The 20,486-nt window shown below is 42.1% G+C and overlaps 1 protein-coding gene across 4 annotated transcripts in view; it reads right to left on the bottom strand.

Annotated features, from left to right (window-relative positions):
- Positions 1-20,486, bottom strand: part of SLC22A23 (solute carrier family 22 member 23) — a 123,958-nt gene that overhangs the window by 6,278 nt on the left and 97,194 nt on the right. Inside the window, exons 6-10 of one of the 4 annotated variants that reach the window (XM_026114920.2) lie at positions 19,147-19,236; positions 13,551-13,653; positions 10,214-10,446; positions 7,072-7,104; positions 5,136-5,259 (exon numbers count right to left, since the gene is read on the bottom strand). In XM_026114920.2, the coding sequence (XP_025970705.2) occupies positions 5,136-5,259; positions 7,072-7,104; positions 10,214-10,446; positions 13,551-13,653; positions 19,147-19,236 (583 nt within the window). The remainder of the gene's footprint in view (positions 1-5,135; positions 5,260-7,071; positions 7,105-10,213; positions 10,447-13,550; positions 13,654-19,146; positions 19,237-20,486) is intronic. The other 3 variants (XM_064507091.1, XM_064507092.1, XM_064507093.1) reach the window with 3 other exon arrangements.

Raw genomic sequence — 20,486 nt, 5'->3', positions numbered from 1 at the left:
AAAAATTAAAAAAATACAACCCTCTTAGCCACAAGAATGAATTTGCTGGTGCAAGCCGAATTCAGTGCTGATATTCAGCTATGCAAGCAACCTCTCTTGCACTTCCTTGTCCTGCTCATTCATTTCTTTCCAGCTCGTGGAACAAAGCAACCTGGCATGCCTCAGACTGTGCTCGTGCTCCAACCTCATTCCCATTCACAGTTTGCGTTCCCAGGGTCGGTCGCTGCGGGGTGGCCCCCCCCCCAGAAATTACAGCAGAAGTTTCTCTAGGGCAGACCATCACCTGCTCCTGCTGCAGTACTGCAGAGATCTCTGAACAGTGCAGTGTCACTGTAAGATGACTCATTTCAGCAAAACTTCCAAGAACAGTAGCTAGTCCTTCATTTTCCAAAGACCCTGTCTGGAGAGGGAGGTCTGGAGAGTCTCTCCATTAGCTGAATTATTATCACCCTGTGCTCTCCATCTCACCACTGTGATCTCCCAGGTAACATGCTTCTTGCAGCTTCTACAGCCACTCCACATGTATGATCTTTTCATAAACTCTTCAGTAATCAGATGGACTCAAGTGCTTTACTTACAGGCCTTAAGATTTCTGGCCCAATGATGAAAATGTAATTTTTAATGATAATCAGACTTCATAGAACACAGAACTGCAGAAAGCACACTCCACAGAAGGCAAATGAAGTACTGGAAATGAGCTATTTGAAAAAACACCAAAATCACTATAAACCTACAACTGTCAATTTTTTTCAGCCAACCACCATGTTAAAGCTAATCTTCACTCATTCCTTTTCAAAGTTCACTGTTTACTACTTGACAGCTAAAAGGCAACAAGTGCAGGTTTGAAAAAATGCTCTCCTTAGGACACTGACTGGATCAAAAAATTCATTTATGCAACTTTTAATTCTCTAGACTTGGTAAAGCACCTGTCACAGACACAAGTGATTTCCCTGAATATTGCAAAAGCCCATGTTAAAAACTTACCAGCTTTCCACTGGCAATTTAGAAATCTAGCTGAATGCACTCATTATGCAGTTGGCCTCTCTACAACTTTATTAATATACCCACATGAGTAAACAGTATATCTAGCCTCTTAAATACACTGCAAACCATTTGCAACAAAAGATCAACTGTCATTTACATCAGTGTTTGCTATGGCTAAATTGTATCTCAAAGATTGGAAGGACCTGAGGTAGATTTTAAATGCAACTGTTGCAGGACTTTTAATAAACTGAAAGGAGACAGAAAAAGGCAAGAACAAGGACAGCTCTGCCACTACAAATTAAGCAGCTTCATATTTGGAGGATGAAAGTTTTTCCTCATCACATCAGTAACTGGACAAGATGATATTTTATCCACCACCATCAAAATCTGGCAGAAAAATGTTTGAAAGTATATTTTGGCATGTTTCCGTAAGACTTTTTTTACTTGAGTATACAATACTGTAAACATGGAAGTAGTCAGGATTTTGTTCTTGTTCACACATACATACACCAGGAAAATGGGTACAGGACAAGAGACACTACAGTCATAATTCACACTGTTTTCACAGGCACTGTGGGATAGCAGTAGAAATCAGAAATGGTTAGGACGTTCAGTTTCTGGATACTGTTCTTCCTCACTACAGGTTTTCCTGTGGCAGGGGATCAGCATTTATATTTAAAACACATTCTGACATGCAGAACTGTAGCAGACTATGAGCTGGCAGCTTGAGTGTGCAATAGATGCTGATACCAAAGGCAAGGCACAGCTCTTCCTTAGCTTCTCCATTTGTAAAGCAGCTGCTGCATGGGACTTTCTTATGGCAAAACTGGCACAACCGCGCTCATGGAGCACACCCTCCAAGGATTCCCTTTCATACATAATAAGGCCCTTAAATGACAGCAGCTACTTTTCTGACTTCTGCCATCATCTCTGTTACCACTAGAGAGCAGGCACAGCTCATGTTCATTTAGCAAATAAGCTCAATAACAGTGTAGAAGGATCGTTTATGAGACTGGCTTCCCTTATAATCCCAACATGTGCAAATCCCAAAAGGGCCTTGGTCCAAAATTTTGTCCTCAGAAAGGCCTCCCTATTCATAGGAGAGAATTTCCTCTCATTTACCAGAGATTTGAACAGTTGCAATACCAAAGTACTTTTAAGGCAGCAGCAAAATATCCACTCTGAGATTCTTCACTTGAACCAGATTAAATCTCGGAAGAACTTCTCCCTTTCAACACTGCTGAGGAGAACAGAGAAATTTTAATCCTAGCTTATGTTGGTCATTCCTTCAGCTTGAGCAAATAGGTTGATACGTGACGTGGTTCAGAGCACAAAAAAATCAGAGAATCATGCAGGTTGGAAGAGACTTTGAGAGAGCATCTAGTCTGATCTCCTACTCAAAACAGGGTGAACACTGACTTCAGACCAGGTTGCTTAGGGCATCCAGTCAGGTCAGTCAGTTCTTAAAGTCAGTCCTTAGGAGGAGGGAAAAAGAAAAAAGAGAAAAGAAAAAAAAGACTGACTTGAAGTCAGTCCTTGAAAAGCCTCCATGGCTTTTCCCTGCCTTTCTTGTATGTAAACTACTGTCTTACACACTTGCTTCTAGGCCAGTGCATCAGTAATGCCCCAGGACACCCTTGCTGTCATGCTGCATGGCGCCACCTCTTAAAAACCTGGCCTGGTTCTGACCCCAGTATCTAGCCCTGTACCCCAGTGGAAATTTGATTCATGACAGCTATTGATGGACAGAGCTCCTAATACAGCCATTGTCACCCACTCTTCATTCCTGTAGCCAGGGAGGCAAAAGCAGGACGCAAACAAGCTGAGGCAGCTTACGGGTCAGCTTATGCCATCACATGGGATTCTCTTTTTCACCTGTTAGTAACTGAGCACAGTTTATTCCTATCTGGTAGCTGTGCAACCTGCAGTGGTCTTCTCACCAGGCTTGTTGGAGATGGATTATCGGCTTCATTTAGCTTAAATTAAATGTTTGAAAGGAGCTCTTCACTGGACTCCCGGGTAGAAGGAACTGGCACTTTCCAGTGCAGCCTTTGTGTTAGTGACAGGAGATGAGGGTAACCCATGGTGCAGGGTCAGGGCATGATGGACCTCTGCGTTCTGTGTGATAGCAAACGGCCTTTGTGACTCTGGAGCAGACTACACCTCTTGGCAATGAAGGCAGCTGCCTTCGCTTATATGCTGTTGTAACTGTTCAACTTAATGACAAAGCAGGAGAGGCAAGACGGGTGCTACCGGTTGGCTATCATGTCATTGCTACCCAAACAGCAATGCTGTTTTTCCCCATGCAAGAGGGATTCCAAAAAAAGGATTAGACCAGGGAAATCCCAGAGATGTCTCCAGTTCTCTCACAGCATCTCTTTTCCATCAGGCTCCTCAAGAATCAAACAAGCATGTATTAAGTTGCTGTGAAACACTAAAAGGCATTAAAGGCACTATTTTAGAAAATAAGTTAGGAGGAAGCAGCCAGAGTCTTCTGAAATGCAAGACACAGACTGCTTAACCACACATCTGCCTGAGATGTGTTTATGTATTGCCCTGATGGCCACCTCATAATTATAACACTGAGTGGATCTTATCAAGAACTTTGCAGGGTAGAACCCCAAATTACCGAGTGTCATAATTCCTATTTATAAATGGAAACCCTGAGGCATATCCAACTGCTGTCATTTGACTCATGCCATCCAGCAAGTCAGGGGAAAACAGAATTCTAGTTCCCTGACCAGTATTTTGTCCCTTTCCCTGTAACAACGTAATAGATTTAAGGGAAAAGCTTGCTAAGTTCACACTGCACATCTGACCCTATTTGGTAGATTCTCTTCTGGTTGACTTGGCCAATTCCTTATCTATATGTCTTTCAAACAAAGACACACAGAAAGTTAAAGGGACATAAATAAGACCAAACTGACTGACACACACATAAGTAAACAGCTGTCAGTGTTTTATGCTGCTTTACAATCCCCTCACCACTAACACTGCCTTTCCCTGTGGAAATAATGTTATCTGTAAAATACATTCACCAAGCCAGATAGCCTGGAAGAAAAGGCCATGGGGATCAAGGAGACTCTGGCTATTCAACTTGATGGTTTTGCTATAACACTGTTGCAAAGTTATTAAAAAGGCATGTAATCTGCAAAAAATAAATCCATATCTCCTCTTCCCACCGTTCTTTCTCTCTCCCCTCCATACGACCTACATTCCTCTGAAATTCAGTGGGACTCAGGGCAGATTCCTGAATTGCTGTGGCATTGTTGAAAGCATAATCCAGAACATACAAGCACAGCTTGTGTGCTGTGAAAGATAACAGTGAATAAATAAAACAGCACAAAAACCTGACATTACAAAGACATTTTATGGGGAACTCTCCAGAGAAGATCATCTGCCTGATTTCCACTAATGCACAGCATGTAAGAATTCCTGTTTAGAAAAACTTTGAGCTAAAATAGACCTGGGTGCAAAGAAAAAGATGACAGACTAAGCGGTAGAGCAGGACCCTGAAATAAAGGCAGCAACACTGGTGCCATAGAAGATGTGGGACTGCAGACCCTTAAAGCACCTAGACACACCAACTGCATGCAAGTAACGCTGCATGTTGCAATGCTTCCCTTCTGCTGAAGCACACGTACAGCTGGCCTGAATAATCTACCCTATAGAGGTACAGAACTGCTTATACCTGTGTCCTTTTCTGTACATACATGTGAATCTCTCTTTTAATATCAAGAGGCAGACTCACATGGCTACTGCTTGGGAAAATCCAGTAGAGTGAGGGAAGTAACAAAAAATGGTTCAGCTATAGGATCTCGTTCAGCAAAGTACCTAAGACCATACCTCACTGCTAACAAATGCAGTTCTTATGATGACTGGCCTGCTGAAAATCGTCATGATGGGATAAAAAGTGGAGCCGTCCAAAACAAATAAAGCCTTTCTGTCTACAGATAGACATTTACTTAGGCAGACTGACTGCAGTGACATTAAATTACAGAGCTGCCCAGAAATTACTGTGTGGTCTCCAACTGCGGAAGATTTATCCTCCTGCAAAATGTGTTAAGTTAACAGCCAGTAACAGCCAGTTATCAATAAAATGAGGATAATTTGTTCCCTTCCCTTTAAAGAGGGGAGCTCCAAGGTCTCACCTTATTACTGTGGGTGTGATCTCAGCACAGAAGAATACGCTGAGACTTCCAACGGCATGAGAAGAAAACATACCCACAATGGAAAATGCAGTAGAGAATTTGTCTTTGACGCTGTCACTCATACCTGTCAAGACAAGTACGTGCATAAAAAGTGAGAATGAGGCCAAATTACCAAGGAAGAAAACAAGAATAGTTTTACATTACTCATTCACCCTAAACAAGAATTTGAGTCACTTTTGTAATACTAATTTAAAACTGGTATTTATAAAACCCATTCCCCAAGCACCCAAGACATAAACACACATGAAAAAAATCATAACGTCATGCCAAAAATGGCAATGATCTCTGAATTATTTATGCTCAGCCACCACAAAAAGGTAAAACTCAAGAAAAAACACATCCTTGGGCAGTCTTTTAGGCACCACACACTTCCCTCCCACATTTGACAGACGAGGGGAGGCAGGCAGCATTCATCAAGTTGCCAAACATCTGGTACACCTCAGTGGCTTAAGCATTGGAGAGGCTCACAGGACAAGAGGAAAAAAAAAAAAAGAAGTGTTCCCATCTCCATGCTAATCCTCTGCAAATGATCAGTCTGCAAATGCCATCCTAACCTCCAGCTTGACAGACTTCACCTGACAACCCTGAGCAAGAAAAAATCATGTTTAGGGCCATGAAGCACTCCCTTTAAGTCACCGCATCCAAAAATGCTGTTTGCTCAATCATTTCATGGCTGAATGATAGCAAGGTTTCTGAGAGAGAATGGTGTCCACCAAGCTCTGTGAGAAACCCCAGTAAATCTAACTGAAGCTAAAGGAAATCGTCACCTGGGCATAGCAACAGCACATTCCTCGCTCAACTCTCATTCACTCCTTGTTGCGGGCAGGGGCAGGAAACCTGATCCAGGGTGTCAGACTCAGGTGGTACTTTGTAGCCAGCAAGAAGGCCATGCTGCCCATAGGGAATATTGCACTGCAGGAGGGGAACACACCCCACCTTACAGGAGCCCTGGGGAAAGGACTGGAGCTTCCCAGACAGCATCTCCAACTTTCTTACAGGCAAGACCCAAGATCTGGAGAAAGGACTGTTCACTAGTGTGCAGTGCCAAGCACATTCTCTCTGGGTTGGATCCAATGAAAAGTAGTATCTATTTTTATTCTTGCTGAATATATCAACTCTTAAGAGAGCAAAGGGACTTGAAAGCTCTTAAGTTAAAACTTCTGATGTGCATTGAGCAATTTCTATGGCAAAAGGCTGGGCTAAGGCCCTTCTGTGATGCACCACAAGTCTGCTGACAGAAAAGGATGTGAGCATGGCAGGCTGCAAACGAAGGGTCTCCAGGGGCCTCCTGCACTGGGGAGGCTGTGTCTGACTTCGCAGGGAGTCACGGGTGTTCAGCAGGACACAGCTGGGCAAAGCCAGATCTGTTAAACCAAAACCAGAAGAGCAGGCTTTGCTCCCCTGCAGCCTGCCACTGCGTTGCTATTACAGTGCTTCAGGCTGGGGTAAGGTGCCTGGGAAAATGTTTTCAGAAGTGCCTGGGTCCCCTTTTCAGAAGGGATTTTGGCACCTCATACCTTTACAGAAGAGGCCAAATTGGAAAAGTTCCTTTTGAAAGGGAGACTTGGGCATTTCTGAGAAAGCCTTGTCCTGTGTCTAAAAATAACCATTGGGGGACCTCTGAACCCTCACCTGACATACTGACACTAGCCAGTCTCATGCTACATAGAGGGGACATTACCATGAGATGCTCCATATACATAAATACACCTCCCTATAGGAGGGGTACCAAGACACTGCGTAGCAGTGGGCTTTCCCCATGCCTCCGTCTGCGGCAGCAGCTAGATTCTGCATCCTTTGGCTCCTGGCCTTTCAGATCTACCCTTTCCTAGTGGGAACACTTCCTGCATAATGTGGACACATTTATAAACCATACCTGAGTCTGGAAGCTGACTGTATTTTCCAATCACTAATCCAAGATGATAAAAGTTAGAGTAAAAGAAAAGTATGAGAGAAAGAGAGAGAAAACAAGAACATACTGTTATTACAGATGCAATTTGTCCAAAACAAAAAAAAGTAAATCGTCCAGACTTCCCTCCCAGCCCCCCGCATATTTCTCCTTTCCAATGCCACAACGAGAGCATCCTTCTGCACCCACCCGCTACAACACACCATTTCCCAGCCCCTTCCAGCGGAGGACAGAATTCTAATGAGATGGTGATAATAAATGCAGCCATAAAGGATTTTTAAGAGACCCAGAATTACCACTGAGATTAACACAAAGGCCTCTTTGTTGCTAATGAAGGGGGAGAAGAGAAACTGCCCTCCTACCGTAACCCTGAGGGAAGAGCCAACAGAGGCTTCAGTGAGAAAGCAAAACTCTTTGAATCAGCATCCTTGCACTGGTAAGAGACCTCTTCCTTGCCAAAACCCAGAGCTGATGCTCAGTGTGTTGAATTAGTCACAAGCTGCCATAAGCCCTAACTGCAAAGAAGTGCGATGCAAAACCGCACAGCAAGCACAGAGGTAGTTGCATGAGCTGGGCATAGCAACTCAGCAGATAATCTCCCTGCAGACCCCTGAGGTAACTCCAGTGACTATCTGGAGTCTGGAAGAAGCTCTGGACATGATGAGACTCAAGGTCTGTTGTGTGCTTGCTGCTGACAGAGAATATTCTTCTCTTCCCCTCCTTCCCCAACCCTGATTTCATTCGTTAATTACTTCCAAATTGTGCTAAATTAAAACATGCACGAGGCTGCAACAGATTTCATAACCAGCAGGGTCACTGCTTCTCTCCAAACACTGTCTAGCTCTTTTGAGGAGGAAGGGGGGTATGATCTACAGCGGGAGGAAACAAGCTTCTCTGAAACTCAAGGCTGCTTATTCTGCATCTTTTGACAAAGAAATGGGAGAGGCCAGAGCAGGGAAGGCTGACAGGGCACTTCTGAGAAGTCTAACTGCCAGCATAACAGAAAGCATCTAGGGCCCTTGGCTGTTTTTAGTTTTAGTAACTTTGCTGAGAGGAAACACCTAAACCCGTTAAGGAAAAGGTTGTAAAGATTCTTAAAGGGTGTTTCTCCCCACGACCAGCCCCTTTTTTGTTGTAAAACTGAAATTAGATTTTACTGGCTCTGGTGCATTTTCCCTCCACTAAGCAATTGCATATATATTACCTCAACAACTTCAATAAACATCAGAAGATGAATTCAGTATAGAGAAACATTGATGGACAACACCACAAGACTGTAGAGTTTTGGGAGAACACATGCACACGATGAGCATCTGCATGTGAATTGTCACAGGGCTTCAAAAGAGACCCTAGGGCTGGGGACGAGATGGGGACAGAGGTGCTTCTCCCACTCTCTGTTGGGACTGTTAGACACGTAAATGTGCGCTCAAAGGAAATGTAAACATCTGTGTCAAATTGGGAGCAAACGCAATTTTTGAGTTTCCTTAATGTTATGAAAGAGATTCCCTGTTCTCCCCACACGCTTACACAAATAATGTGTTCACAAAAGGTAAACTTAGTAAACACTTTCAGGAAATGTGGTCTGTAAATATGGACAACTCTTGCTGGCACAGGGCTGCCCTCAGCATGTGGGGATGTAAAATCTTTCCATTCCCAACACAAAATAACACTCTCATTAAAGCTCTAGAACTATTTCTAAACTTAGAAATGGAAAACAGCAACAACCAGCATTCTCATGTCTGTCTCAAATCTAGTTTATCCAAAAGCATGTCTCAATCCCCTCCTCCCTTTGTTGAGGTGAGGTTTCACTGGATGGTGATCTAATGGCTGGCAGCTGCAGGAGGGGGCAGGCACATCCGTCTTTCCCTCTGCTTCTCTGTTCCTTCAAGTTCAATTTGCAGAATTTCAACAGAAAATTAACCCATGGAAATAAAAGAATGAAAGGAAATGGAATATTTCTGTACCAGTTGAGCTGAACCAGCTCAGAAAGGCCAGACAAATGCCAGAGCCCCCAGAGAGAGGAGTGTGAGAAACTCTCTCTTTTGGCAGGAACATACTATTAGACAAGTTGTGTCACCTCACAAAACCACACCTATATGTGCACATGGACTATGCATACACACCATGCTAAAAGCAGGTCTCCCAGCTGCATATGTCAATGCTACCTGCATATTACCTGCATGCAGCAAGATGCTCAGAGCAGGCACAGGGCATATATTTATTGTTTTAACAGGGAGCTTCTGCTTGTTTTAGAGGCCATTTGAGAAGTGGACTCAAATGGGAAGGTTTTTCCTTCCCAACCTCTATCTAGCTCTTTTCCCATAGGCTATTTCACAGAAATTAAATTAATTTTTTTTTTTTTTTTTTTTTAAAGTGGCAAAACTAGAAGCAGAACCAACATTCAACAGCCTCACTGCAGGGACTCATCTGTAACTGAATGCTGATCTATTAATAAATCTAAGACAATAAGAAGGCAGCAATTAATAAATCTAAGACAACCAGAATTTGGGAATTGAAATTCTTCAAATTAGTTCAGCTTCCTAAACTAAACAGGTGTCCTGCATGTCAAATCTGAGAAAGATAAAGGAACTATTAATGTTTTCTGGTCCCTTATTCACAGTTTTCTTCATGACCTCTTGAGGAGGGGAGAATCAAGTGGAACAGCATGTCATTTCCATGCATTCTCTGAATATGTTAAAATTGATTCTTTTGTTGCAAAAGAAAAAAGGCGGGTGGCAGGGAATTTTCAGCCAAGATTTTACTCTCTTTGACAGTGGATCATTAACTCTGACAGAGCTTTTCTGAGTAGATAAATCCCTGTACCATGCAATGAAAGATTTAAAGGGAGACTTGTATGGGGACTTCATGGACCTCATGGTATTGCACCAAAGCTGATAAAGAGGTGACAGATTGCACTCTGACTGGCATTCCTGCAGTCACCTTCACCAGGATTGTGTGTACATGCATCAGTGTTTTTTCCCAGACAGCTAATTTACTGATGGATTGTTCTGCCATAGACTTCTCTGACCATTTTCCCCCACATATCAAGCAGGACCAGCTGAACTCAAGGCCTTGTGAAGTTCTGAAAAAGCTTTTTTTCCCCACTTACAGTTGAGAAGGCCAAGCTGCAGAAGCGATGCCAGAGCTGTAAGAATCATGAAAAGCAGGAGTCCTCCTCTCCTCCCCAGAAACCCAACCACCAGGCACATGGCCAGGCAGGATGCCAGAGCAATCCCCGCCATAATATAGTAGTCCGCATAGAAGCTGTGGGTAATCGTCATCTTTGCTTCATGCCCCATCATACTTCTTGCAAAACAATGGTGTATGCCATAACCAGTCAGCCTAGGAGAAATGGAAAAGCGCAACAGGAAATCATTGCTGAAAAGGGGGCTAAGTGAAACACAGCAAGGGAAAACATAAGACACATTTAGTGCAGGAACCATCTCTTCTGCTGTAGAAAAACCACACACAGTGCAAAAGGACACTCTTCTCAACTTAGACTTCCAGGTGCTACTGCAAAAATAAGCAATAACTAAAAGAAACAAAGGAACCCCCCCTATTCAACCAGGGACTATGCAGTCTGCTGGCTTAATTCTTACAGTTTTTGCTCAAGATGAGGGTATCTGCAGCTTTATAAGGATCCTTAATGTGTGATTGCTTTTCCCAACTGATTTTAGAACCTTCCTCTTCTATGTCTAAAAGGGAATTTCTTTATTCCCAATATATTCTCTGATTGCAACAGAACCAGAGCTGCTATCAGGAAGCAATCTGTGTGCTCGGACAGCAAAAAAACAGCACGACACAAATATATCTTTCAGGAGGCCCTCCTGCCCTTGGCATTCAGTCATACTAAAGATTGCATCCCACTCCCCAAGTTAGCCTGTTACAAGTGAAAACCCATTAAAAATAAGCATTTGAAGTGACACCTCACACTGCAATGATTATTGCCATCATGAAACAATAAACCCCAATTCAATCTACATGTTTACACTATACTTTGTAGCAATGTCTTTCCTCTTCTTCTAAAAATTTCCTCCTGATTCCAGGGATCCAGTATCTTGCCACTCCATTTCACTCCCCTTTCTGCTGCCCCTCCTCCATCCCCTCCAAAAAAGAAAAAAAAAAGAAAAAAGAAGAGAAAACAAAAAAATGGAAGGGAGAGTGGAGGACTGGAGTTGCAGCATTCAGATGAGAAGCCCCAGAATCATGCCTGGCACGCTGCAAAAATGCACTGCACCTGCACACATGATATGAGACTTTAATGCTCCCAACACTGCCCCCAACATGGCACAAGCATGCCTGCTAGGAAGGGCCTCCTGCTTGTAGCATTTAGACCAGAAAAACCTGCCACAAGCAAATGTGACAAACTAATTGTACCTCATGGAGCTGCAGGTGCAGATGCAGGTCTCCACAAACAAACGACAGGTACATTACACTGATGCACCTCTATCTTCCTGAACATCAGGAATGTGAAGCACTGTCAGTGTAAACTGGATATTAATATAAGCATGGAAAAAGTTGGGGGAATTCACAGTTGCTGAGTGCATGACAGCCTAGCGCCTGGGGAATTTCACTTGTGATCTTGCGAATCAACGCTATAATTAACCCCCCCAACAACTAACACCCCTCCCTACCGTCCTCCCCCCCCAGAAATCAGTGCAACTGCTTGTTCTTATACAAAACCATCATTTTGGATATCTAGATAATAACCGACTCCTCCTATAAGTGAGATATTAATTAGCAAAATGCAATATTTAATAATACAATAACATATCTTATCTCTTTCTCTTCTATGCACGCAAACACACTTGCTGAAGTTGCTATTTAGGGCCATGTCCTATAAGCTGAATTAATGTATCATCTGCACTCTGCTTTCCAGCCTGCTTTCCCAGGAGTTACTCTATTGTCTTAACTCGCTGAGCAGCTCAGAAAAGCTGCTTTTAAAACTAAATACATTTATCTCCTCTAATGCTTCATCATTCTTTGTGAAAGGTCCCTGTTCCTTCCTCATGTTCCTACAATTTAACACAGCCCAATGTAACAAGATAACAGAATTAAAATGAAATAGGTTTTACTGCCCCCTAAAAATGACTTGAAAGCTATTTCCTCAAACACACATCCACTTCATGTTTTATTTGGATAGCAAACAGTTTCCATGTACTATTGCCAGAAGTTATTCTTTGGACTGCCTAGTTCTGGTTTAGGGAATTTCCAGAAGTGTGTAATTAAAAAGGAAAAAGGGGAGAATTCCCCAAACAAGCATTGCTCATAAATACAGTTAATACTAACTACTAAATATATGAGCTCAACCTAAGAGCAACACAGTGTTTCAGAACATACTAAGTCACTCCGTGATAGATGGAAAAGAGTAATACAAAGTCATAAAAGCAGGGGTTGTTCTGCAACGGATATGCTGAAGACAGATCTGAAGTCAACATGCCTCTCAGGGAATATCTACCCAGCACAAGGGTAGTTGTCTCTGGATTATGACTGATCTATATGCCTATTTCCAGGAATGAAGGCTATAGACTAGGGCCATAAATGTGGTGAAGAGAAAGCCACAACAGAGCTACACACTTTTTATTAAAGAGTTCATAGGATACATTTCTGTGCTTACATCCACTGGGGGAATTCCCAGTCTTCTCTCCCATTTCCCATTTGAAAAATCACAAAAGCAATTCAAACAGACATTTTACGTGATGAGAAAATCAGAAATTCCACTCCCCTCCTGGAAGCTGGGGTCAATTAGAGGCTAAATTTGAAGCTGATCCATTTCTTCCCTGTGCTTGGTTTTGGACAGAAGGTCTCAGAGACTGGAACCTGCAAAACCCTTAAGCAGATGCCTGATTTTGCACGTGTAAGCATGTCCAAGCTGAAACCTTAGGACACAGGCATCGCATTGCTCTGTGTGAGACAGTGCATTCTCCCTGTGTGCCCTGTATATGTTTTGGGAGAGCTGAAGTCCTTCATAACCTGTTTTTGAGGACACATTAAGGATAGCTGTTACACAAGGAAACAGGCTTTTATTCACTAGAAGACAACATTTTCCTCTGCAATGTGGCTGTATCAGAGGTAAACAAGTGGGACTTGCGCTCCTATATCATTAATGACTTTGAAAATCCCACCCGGGATGCCAGTAGCAGATGTATGTATGAGCATGCAGCACCATGTGGCAACGTGAGATCTGCTAGGTCACACAGCACTACAACACATGGTGCTGCTGCTCCACCTCCTGAAATGGCCAATGACTTCCTTCAGGTTTGCCAAAAAAAAAAAAAAAAAAAAAAAAAAATCTCTGCACAGCTGTTGCTTTTCCAGGATCATTTATCAGAGACACTGGTTAAAGGACCCACACTAGGAAACAGAAGAGCTCCCCCATCATATCCTACCACTGCTTTCAGGTCACCAACCACAAAAATATTCAAACAAAAACAGGTCAGACTTACGAGTTCACACACAATACTACAATGTTTTTCCACAGGTTCCTGGTTCCCACCACTTTAACAATGCAGACCTTCTTCGGTCTCCTGGTGAGCTCCTTTTCCAGCTCTGAAACAAACCAAACCAAAGTTATTCTTTCACCAGGGGGAAAGGGAGAGAGAAACTTAGTCTGTGAACTGTAGATATTCTTAGGGATGTTCTGGAAAGGAGGACACGATACATTACAGTAACAGGAGCTAGAAAAATGCTAAACAGCCTGTTTAAAATCCATCCCAGGTTTCCCTGTTCTTCCAGGCTTCCCACAGCAATAACTTCCTCAGAGCGAGAGAACAACCCAATAATTCCTTCAGATCCCAAATCTCCTCCCAGTTTAAAGCATTTATGTAAAATGGAAGCACTATGGAATTTGGCAAGTATGATACAAAATTTTCTGAAAAACCTCAGGACTTCTGCTAAGTTTTAAACCCACATAAACAGCATTGCACTTCTGTGGGATCCCTCTCAAACAGGATCTTTAGGTCTGTTACAAGACCTGTAGCATTTCTGCAATACACTTCTGAAAAACCATGGAAAGGACTGGAGCTCAAACCCATTTTGTGTGGGAATCTTTAAAGGTTTGTTAAAAAAAACAGGTTTCAGAAAGAAGTGGTTAGAACATTATGTCATCTCATCCTCTTCCCTCCCACGTTTCAAATACTGAAAAATCATTTTGATGGATGCCCTAACCAGAAGACATTACCTTAAAGAGAAATTACTGGGGGTCATCAATAGTGATTTCTTTGCATTTCAGACCTCAAACTGCTGGGCAGCTGTAAGCTAACTTCTCTTTGCAATATTAAAGCAACAGTATGTAAGCAGTTGTATCTATAAAGAAACACCACAAAAGCAATGTATTCCAAGAGTACAAACTGGAACTGCTTTTTGGGGGCAAAGCCTTGTACTGCTGCTCTCTAGCTTGACAGCTTTTAAGGCTGTAACATGGCCCTGTTCCGGACCCCATATCCGTTCCCTTCATGCATATGCAATTAGCTTGCATGTCCTTAGTTGTCCTGGCCTGCCCTAGCCTCTGCTTCACTCCGCTAAATCAGTAATCTCTTAAACAGATGCAAGACAGGGGAAAAATGAAAGCAAGCCACAGGGAAAAAAAATGAAGTAAATTGCCCCTAATTTAGGAGCAAAACAAAAGACAGGCTTTCCTGCTGTTATTTGAAAATCGTATCATAAAAATAATACATCAAAAAACAGTATTTAGATGCAAATAGCTGTGTTATTCACTGTTCACAGGTCACTTTTGGTCTTCTATCTAGAACTACAGGGAATGTTTTTTTAAGAAAAGAAGCAAAGGACAATTTACATCAATGATTCTATTTAAGCAGGATATTGCTACTTTTCTTGTTACCTGAAAATGTCCATTCTCCCAGAAACTATGCAGCACAAGGCCCATAAAAACATAAAAATAGAAACTGAGTAAAGAGGAAATTGGTGAAAATTAATATTTGCACTACAGGAGCAATCAGCAGGCCCAGCACTAGATTGAGGCTGTATTAAAAAAAAAAAAAAAAAAAAAAAAAGGCAGTAAACCTAATCTCAAAGAGCAAGGTCAGAATGATTTCTGTAGCAAGATTCTGGAAAGGAGTAAGTGGGAGCAAAATAATTCAGAACAACTAAAGTAGTAAGGTAAGACATTGTTGTAAAGTTGGTAATTGAGCCCAAGCCAAATCTTTTACAGTGGAAAAACTCAAACTAAGTCGTAGAAAAAGTACACAATTTTTAAAAGGCTTAACAGAAAATGACAGTTTACTACTTCAGCTTGGGGGAAACAAGGAAAATCACCACCCAAACAAGACATTTTGTGCGGATTTCACATGGACATAAGAGTTCACTCTCAGACTGTCTAAGGATGTCCAGATCTGTACTTTCAAAGTAAAAGATCTCTTCTGCCTGCACAAGACTGTCCCTGATGCCATATACTTAGGGCTTTCTCTGTTTGGATTTTTGTGATTCTCAAGGTCTTCTTCACTTCTTTCTTTTGGGAAAAGAAGTAGATTTTATTGTCATTATGTACTTTATTGAGCCAGAACTTACTAAAATGAAATGAAGAGAAGCAACAGTTAACTTAGTTACACTTCTCTTAGGAGCCAAACATTATTCTATTCTCCACTCCTGCTTTTTTCATATGTCAGCTATTGGTACAATCCATATGTCCTTTATTTATTGTCACACATCCTTCTCATATGCACTCAGGCCCCCTTTCAATATTTCCTGTAAATCACCCCTTCCAAACTAATTTATGTTACTGTTTTTCACTGAACCACTGTTCCGCTCTCATGTAACAGATAACCTATGTGCTATGTGAATTGGCAAATACATCCTCTGATTCAGCAGCAGCATGGATTATACATGTGAGGGGATTTTTACTTCTTCTCTACCCCCTCTCCGACAGCCTTCTTCCTGCAGTAGATCCTTGCCTCTGCTCTGATTCAGGTTACACTCCATGAATACCCTGTATCGTGATAGGAAAATGTCCCAGAATAGATTCTAGATGTAGTTGCATCACAATGATATAAAAAAAGGATAATATATTTGTACAAACAGCCTCAAGTTTTAGACCAAAAAATGTAAATAGCACCTAACTCTCTACTTAAAGCCTTCTGGCTTTACCAGTTATCTTTTTTTTCCCCTCTTGGATATGTCAAAACAACAAATCTACGCACAAGTCACCTGCTTCAGATGAATGACTCGGGTCCACAAGTCTCCAACATCATCTATCTTTCTGATGACTTTCCCCATCCTTCATTTCCATATCTACCAGTCAGATATTCTCCAAAAAAGAACCGTAAAATCAATCATCAGTAATCAAAATATCATTTATATAGCAACGAATAAGCTATATGACTCGCACAAGACAGTACTGGCTCTCATTTAAGTTGCCTGCTGTCTTTGGAGGTAGTCTGCTTTGCACAAAAGGACCTGTTCTGATTGCCTGTGATGGGACCTCAGGAGAAATGCAGCCCAGCCCATGGGGCAGGTAGTTCTCAGGCCATCTGAACTTCATAGGTCAATGTTACGATCTTAAAAGTCAAGTCAGTGCCTATTAAAATCACACAGAACCAAATCATTTCTCAGTCAGTTATTGGAATAACACCAGGAAAATTCCCCCTCGCCCTCAACTTATTCTTTGATTGTGCACTGAACTCACCAGTTCTGAAGGAATTTGCATGAAACATTTCAGTTCTGACTGCTTTACCAGAAGAGCTAGTGCGGAAAATAGGAAATATTTTTATCCATTTACTCAGAGGCCCATTATGAGCTTTCCCATACTCCAGGGCCCACACACACACTAAGCTTCCCATTCAGGAGCTCAGTAGGAAAACTGTCAACAAGCTAACTCTTTATATCTCAGTGGAAATTAAAACTATTCATCGTGAAACTTTAAAAGTCTCATGGGGAGGGGAACCCTATCAGCTTCCAACTCTCAATGCTGCCGCATTCTTGTTGGCTTCTCTGCGTTTCAGGACCACGGCTTTCAAAATCATAAAATAACTTTAAGCCTTCAAACAAAACCACCCATCTCTGCATTACCTGACAAAGACAAAATAGACAAAGCTCAGATCAAGCCTCCGAGAAAGGATGTCCAAAATGACAAGTGCCCTGTGGTGATGGACTTCTGCTTGATTTTTCTGGCTGCTAAATGTTACTGTCAGTAGCTCTTTGAACATGAAAAGAGCTATGGAAGCACAGCACAGAGGCTCAGTCAATCCCCAGAGCATGACATCTCTGCAGCAGGAGGTAGATAGCACTGAAATGCAGAGAGGTGAAGCAAGCTACTCACAGCCACACTGGTACACGGGGTTATTTATACCTTCCAGGATTTCTGTCTCCAAGAACTCCCTTTGTGCTCATTTTATTGCAGAAGAGTAGCAGCCTGGTATATTGTATTTCTGAAAAGCCTAATGTTGAAGGAATATTGAAGGCTATCAAGTCACATACAGAAATCATGAGGCGGGTAAGGAGCTTATTGATGGGTAAACAGCAATAAGGGATAGAAAAATGGAAATTGCAACAGAATGGCAGGAGTTTACTGGTGGGGTGACTTGTCTCATTCTCAGAAAAAAAAGAAAATTTGCTTAATAATTTCACTAAGGAGTTAGGGACAAAGCTTATGAATGTGCCACTGAAGTCTGCTGATGACAAAGTGAGGCACTGCCAGCAATACAGCAGGGAAAAGAGACATCAGAGAAAACTGAGTAAGCTTGAGACTGGGAGTGGCAAAAGTGAGTTGAAAATGCAAAATACAGTGTAAGGCATTCAAGGACTAATGACAAACGCTTCTGCTGGAAAATAAGTTTTTAATAAATATTGTGGCGGACCTGGCTGTATACTACCTCATCACAAATGACTCTAAGGCACCAGTCTGATATGTCCATAAGGTATTTCCAATTCAGACAATGAAATATCGGTGCTCTTTTACAATTCCAGTCATCCACATTTGAGAAGCTAAAGCCTTGGCAAGCCTATTTATAAAAGGAGAGGAGACAGAGGAGAACTCCAGCACACCAAGACCGCTGTCTACTAATACAGCAAGGGAAAAGAGGAAAGGATATTAAAAATAAGGATACTCATGGAATAGGAGCAAATAGGAAAAAAGAATCCAGACAGCTGTAATAAATTTGAGCTGAATATTAACAGGTACCCCACTATAAAAGCAATTTGGATTCTGAAACAGCTCACCAACAAAACCATGGAACAAAAATGCTGACAGTGTTAAAGATGAAGTTCAGTTCATGAAAGCAACTATATAACTTGGTGACTGTAATAGCAGAGGACTGACTGCAATAATTTGTTTCGATCCCATATTTCTAATCACCCTCAAAGAATATAGGAAATGTCAGGTTGCCACTGCAATATTCAGTTGTGCATATGCATTATGATACAGTATTTAATTAGATGATCACACACTAGTTTTTCCTTATAGAGTGCTCACTGCAGTCAGCAAATGGGCAGCTATTAACAATGTCTCTTCACCTTTCCCATTCAGCATGTGGCCTTATTATCCAAACCTCACAGTGAATACAAAATCACAGGTTTCCTCACAGACATTCCTACAGTGCTGTCAGAATATTCATATACTTCATAAATATCAATGAAAGCATCTCCACCACTTTCTTGTAAGAGCAAGGGCAAGGATTATTCCTATTTTGTATACTGAGAGATAAAATACAGAAGAATTGTGTGCAGAATGAGAAAATCATCCAGTAATTTTGGGAGTATAGCTTGAAGAATGCAGGCCCTGAGTTGCCCAGAATCTCTGGCATATAATACCTGCAGAAATTACTATTTACACCCATGGCAGGTGTCAATTTAAATGCTCAACTGTTCTGCAAATCAAGCCCCAGAATTATATGCTTGAGACAGACATGGAAGAAACTGTGGTTAGTGACCACACTCAGAGAGTCTGGGTTCAGGGAATTTTCCATCATCACACAAGAACACCCCTGGAAGACACAGGGAAAGAGTTCCGCTCTTCAGGAGGTATTCAGCTTCATTCCCCCAAGACTGTCCTCTTTCTTTGTGCAACCCTGTGCCTCATTCACTACACACCTTCCAAATTCTGCAACAAATGAGGAACAGACAACAGCTTCATTCCCACAGCATCGTCCATCCTATGCACTGATTCGTCCATCCTATGCCCTGTGGAAAAAATAGGTCGTAATCATGTTATTAAAGGCTGTATCATCATGCCTTCACACCAGGAGGCCAAGCAAGGGTTGCCCAGGCAACCTGACTTCTTGTATTTCTGAATGCTTGACTTGTCAATGTTTACATTCCTCTATTGTTATCAACATTCAAAAAATGAAGAATGCCTCCAATGGCATTGTGTGGAACCACATTGGAGGTTTCAGATAGCTACAGGTATCTTGCCACTGACTACTACTGGAGCTATAAAGGAAACCACGGCAGATACAGCAAGTGAATTAAGGCAGTACAGGGAGATGAGGCACACATTTTGTGAGTGGATTTCACAGTAGAAGAATGCAAAGATTGAATTATTGGGCTTGATAGCTTGCTCTGGATGAGATGGAAACTAATGGTCATGGTCCCACTGGTCTCCCCTGCTCTATTTCTTCTCTCCTCTCTCCTTTCTCTACAACCATTAATTCCCTCCCACCCAGTCCTTTGCCACCTTTGCCCTTCTAAGTTCCCTCCAACTATCTTTGTTTCTGTGTTCTCACTACTCTCCTCTGTATTTCTTCTCTTCTCCATCACCTGTCCCTCCTACTGCTCTCCATCTCATGTTGGTTCCTAGAGCTTCTTCTCATCTTGCCTCACATCTGCATCCAGACTAATCTGTCCTTTCCCTTCTTCGTGCACATGGGCCACAAGTGTGCCATGAGCACCAGGGCGAGCTGCCAGCTCTCTAGACTCAGTTCCTGCCATACAAAATCAGCTCCTCCAGGAGAAAAGTAGTAACATAGCCAAAGACCACTGTGCCAGAGAAACACAAAGAAGTTGTGATAGGCTGGAGTGCAGCCAGCAATGAGTCTGCAGAGGACTGAATTGCTGAGAGAGAGTCATTCAAGCTTAAATATAGGCTGACTTTTTTTTTTTTTTTTTTTTAATAAAAAGATGCTTACAACATATTTGGCTTTTCCCAGTGGCATCGAAAGACAAATATCAGCAGAGACATCCCTTTTACCCTGCTACCTCCAAATCCTGCAATTATCAGAGGTCATTACAATCCTTACCTGGGAGAGTCAGCACATACATGGGCTCTTCTCTTATTTCTGCAAATCTAGTTAGCACAGGAGGACTTAAACTGATCAGTTTTATTCTGCACTCATTATTTATTGTGTACCTCATGTCCCGAAGGAATCACAGACTCTAACAGTTCCCATTCCTGGACAAAGAGGAACTGTCAGGAGAAACACAGACCACCTGTA

Source organism: Dromaius novaehollandiae, chromosome 2 (assembly GCF_036370855.1).
Source record: "Dromaius novaehollandiae isolate bDroNov1 chromosome 2, bDroNov1.hap1, whole genome shotgun sequence".
NCBI classification, from domain to species: domain Eukaryota; kingdom Metazoa; phylum Chordata; class Aves; order Casuariiformes; family Dromaiidae; genus Dromaius; species Dromaius novaehollandiae.
This window is presented reverse-complemented; position numbering and strand designations above follow the sequence as displayed.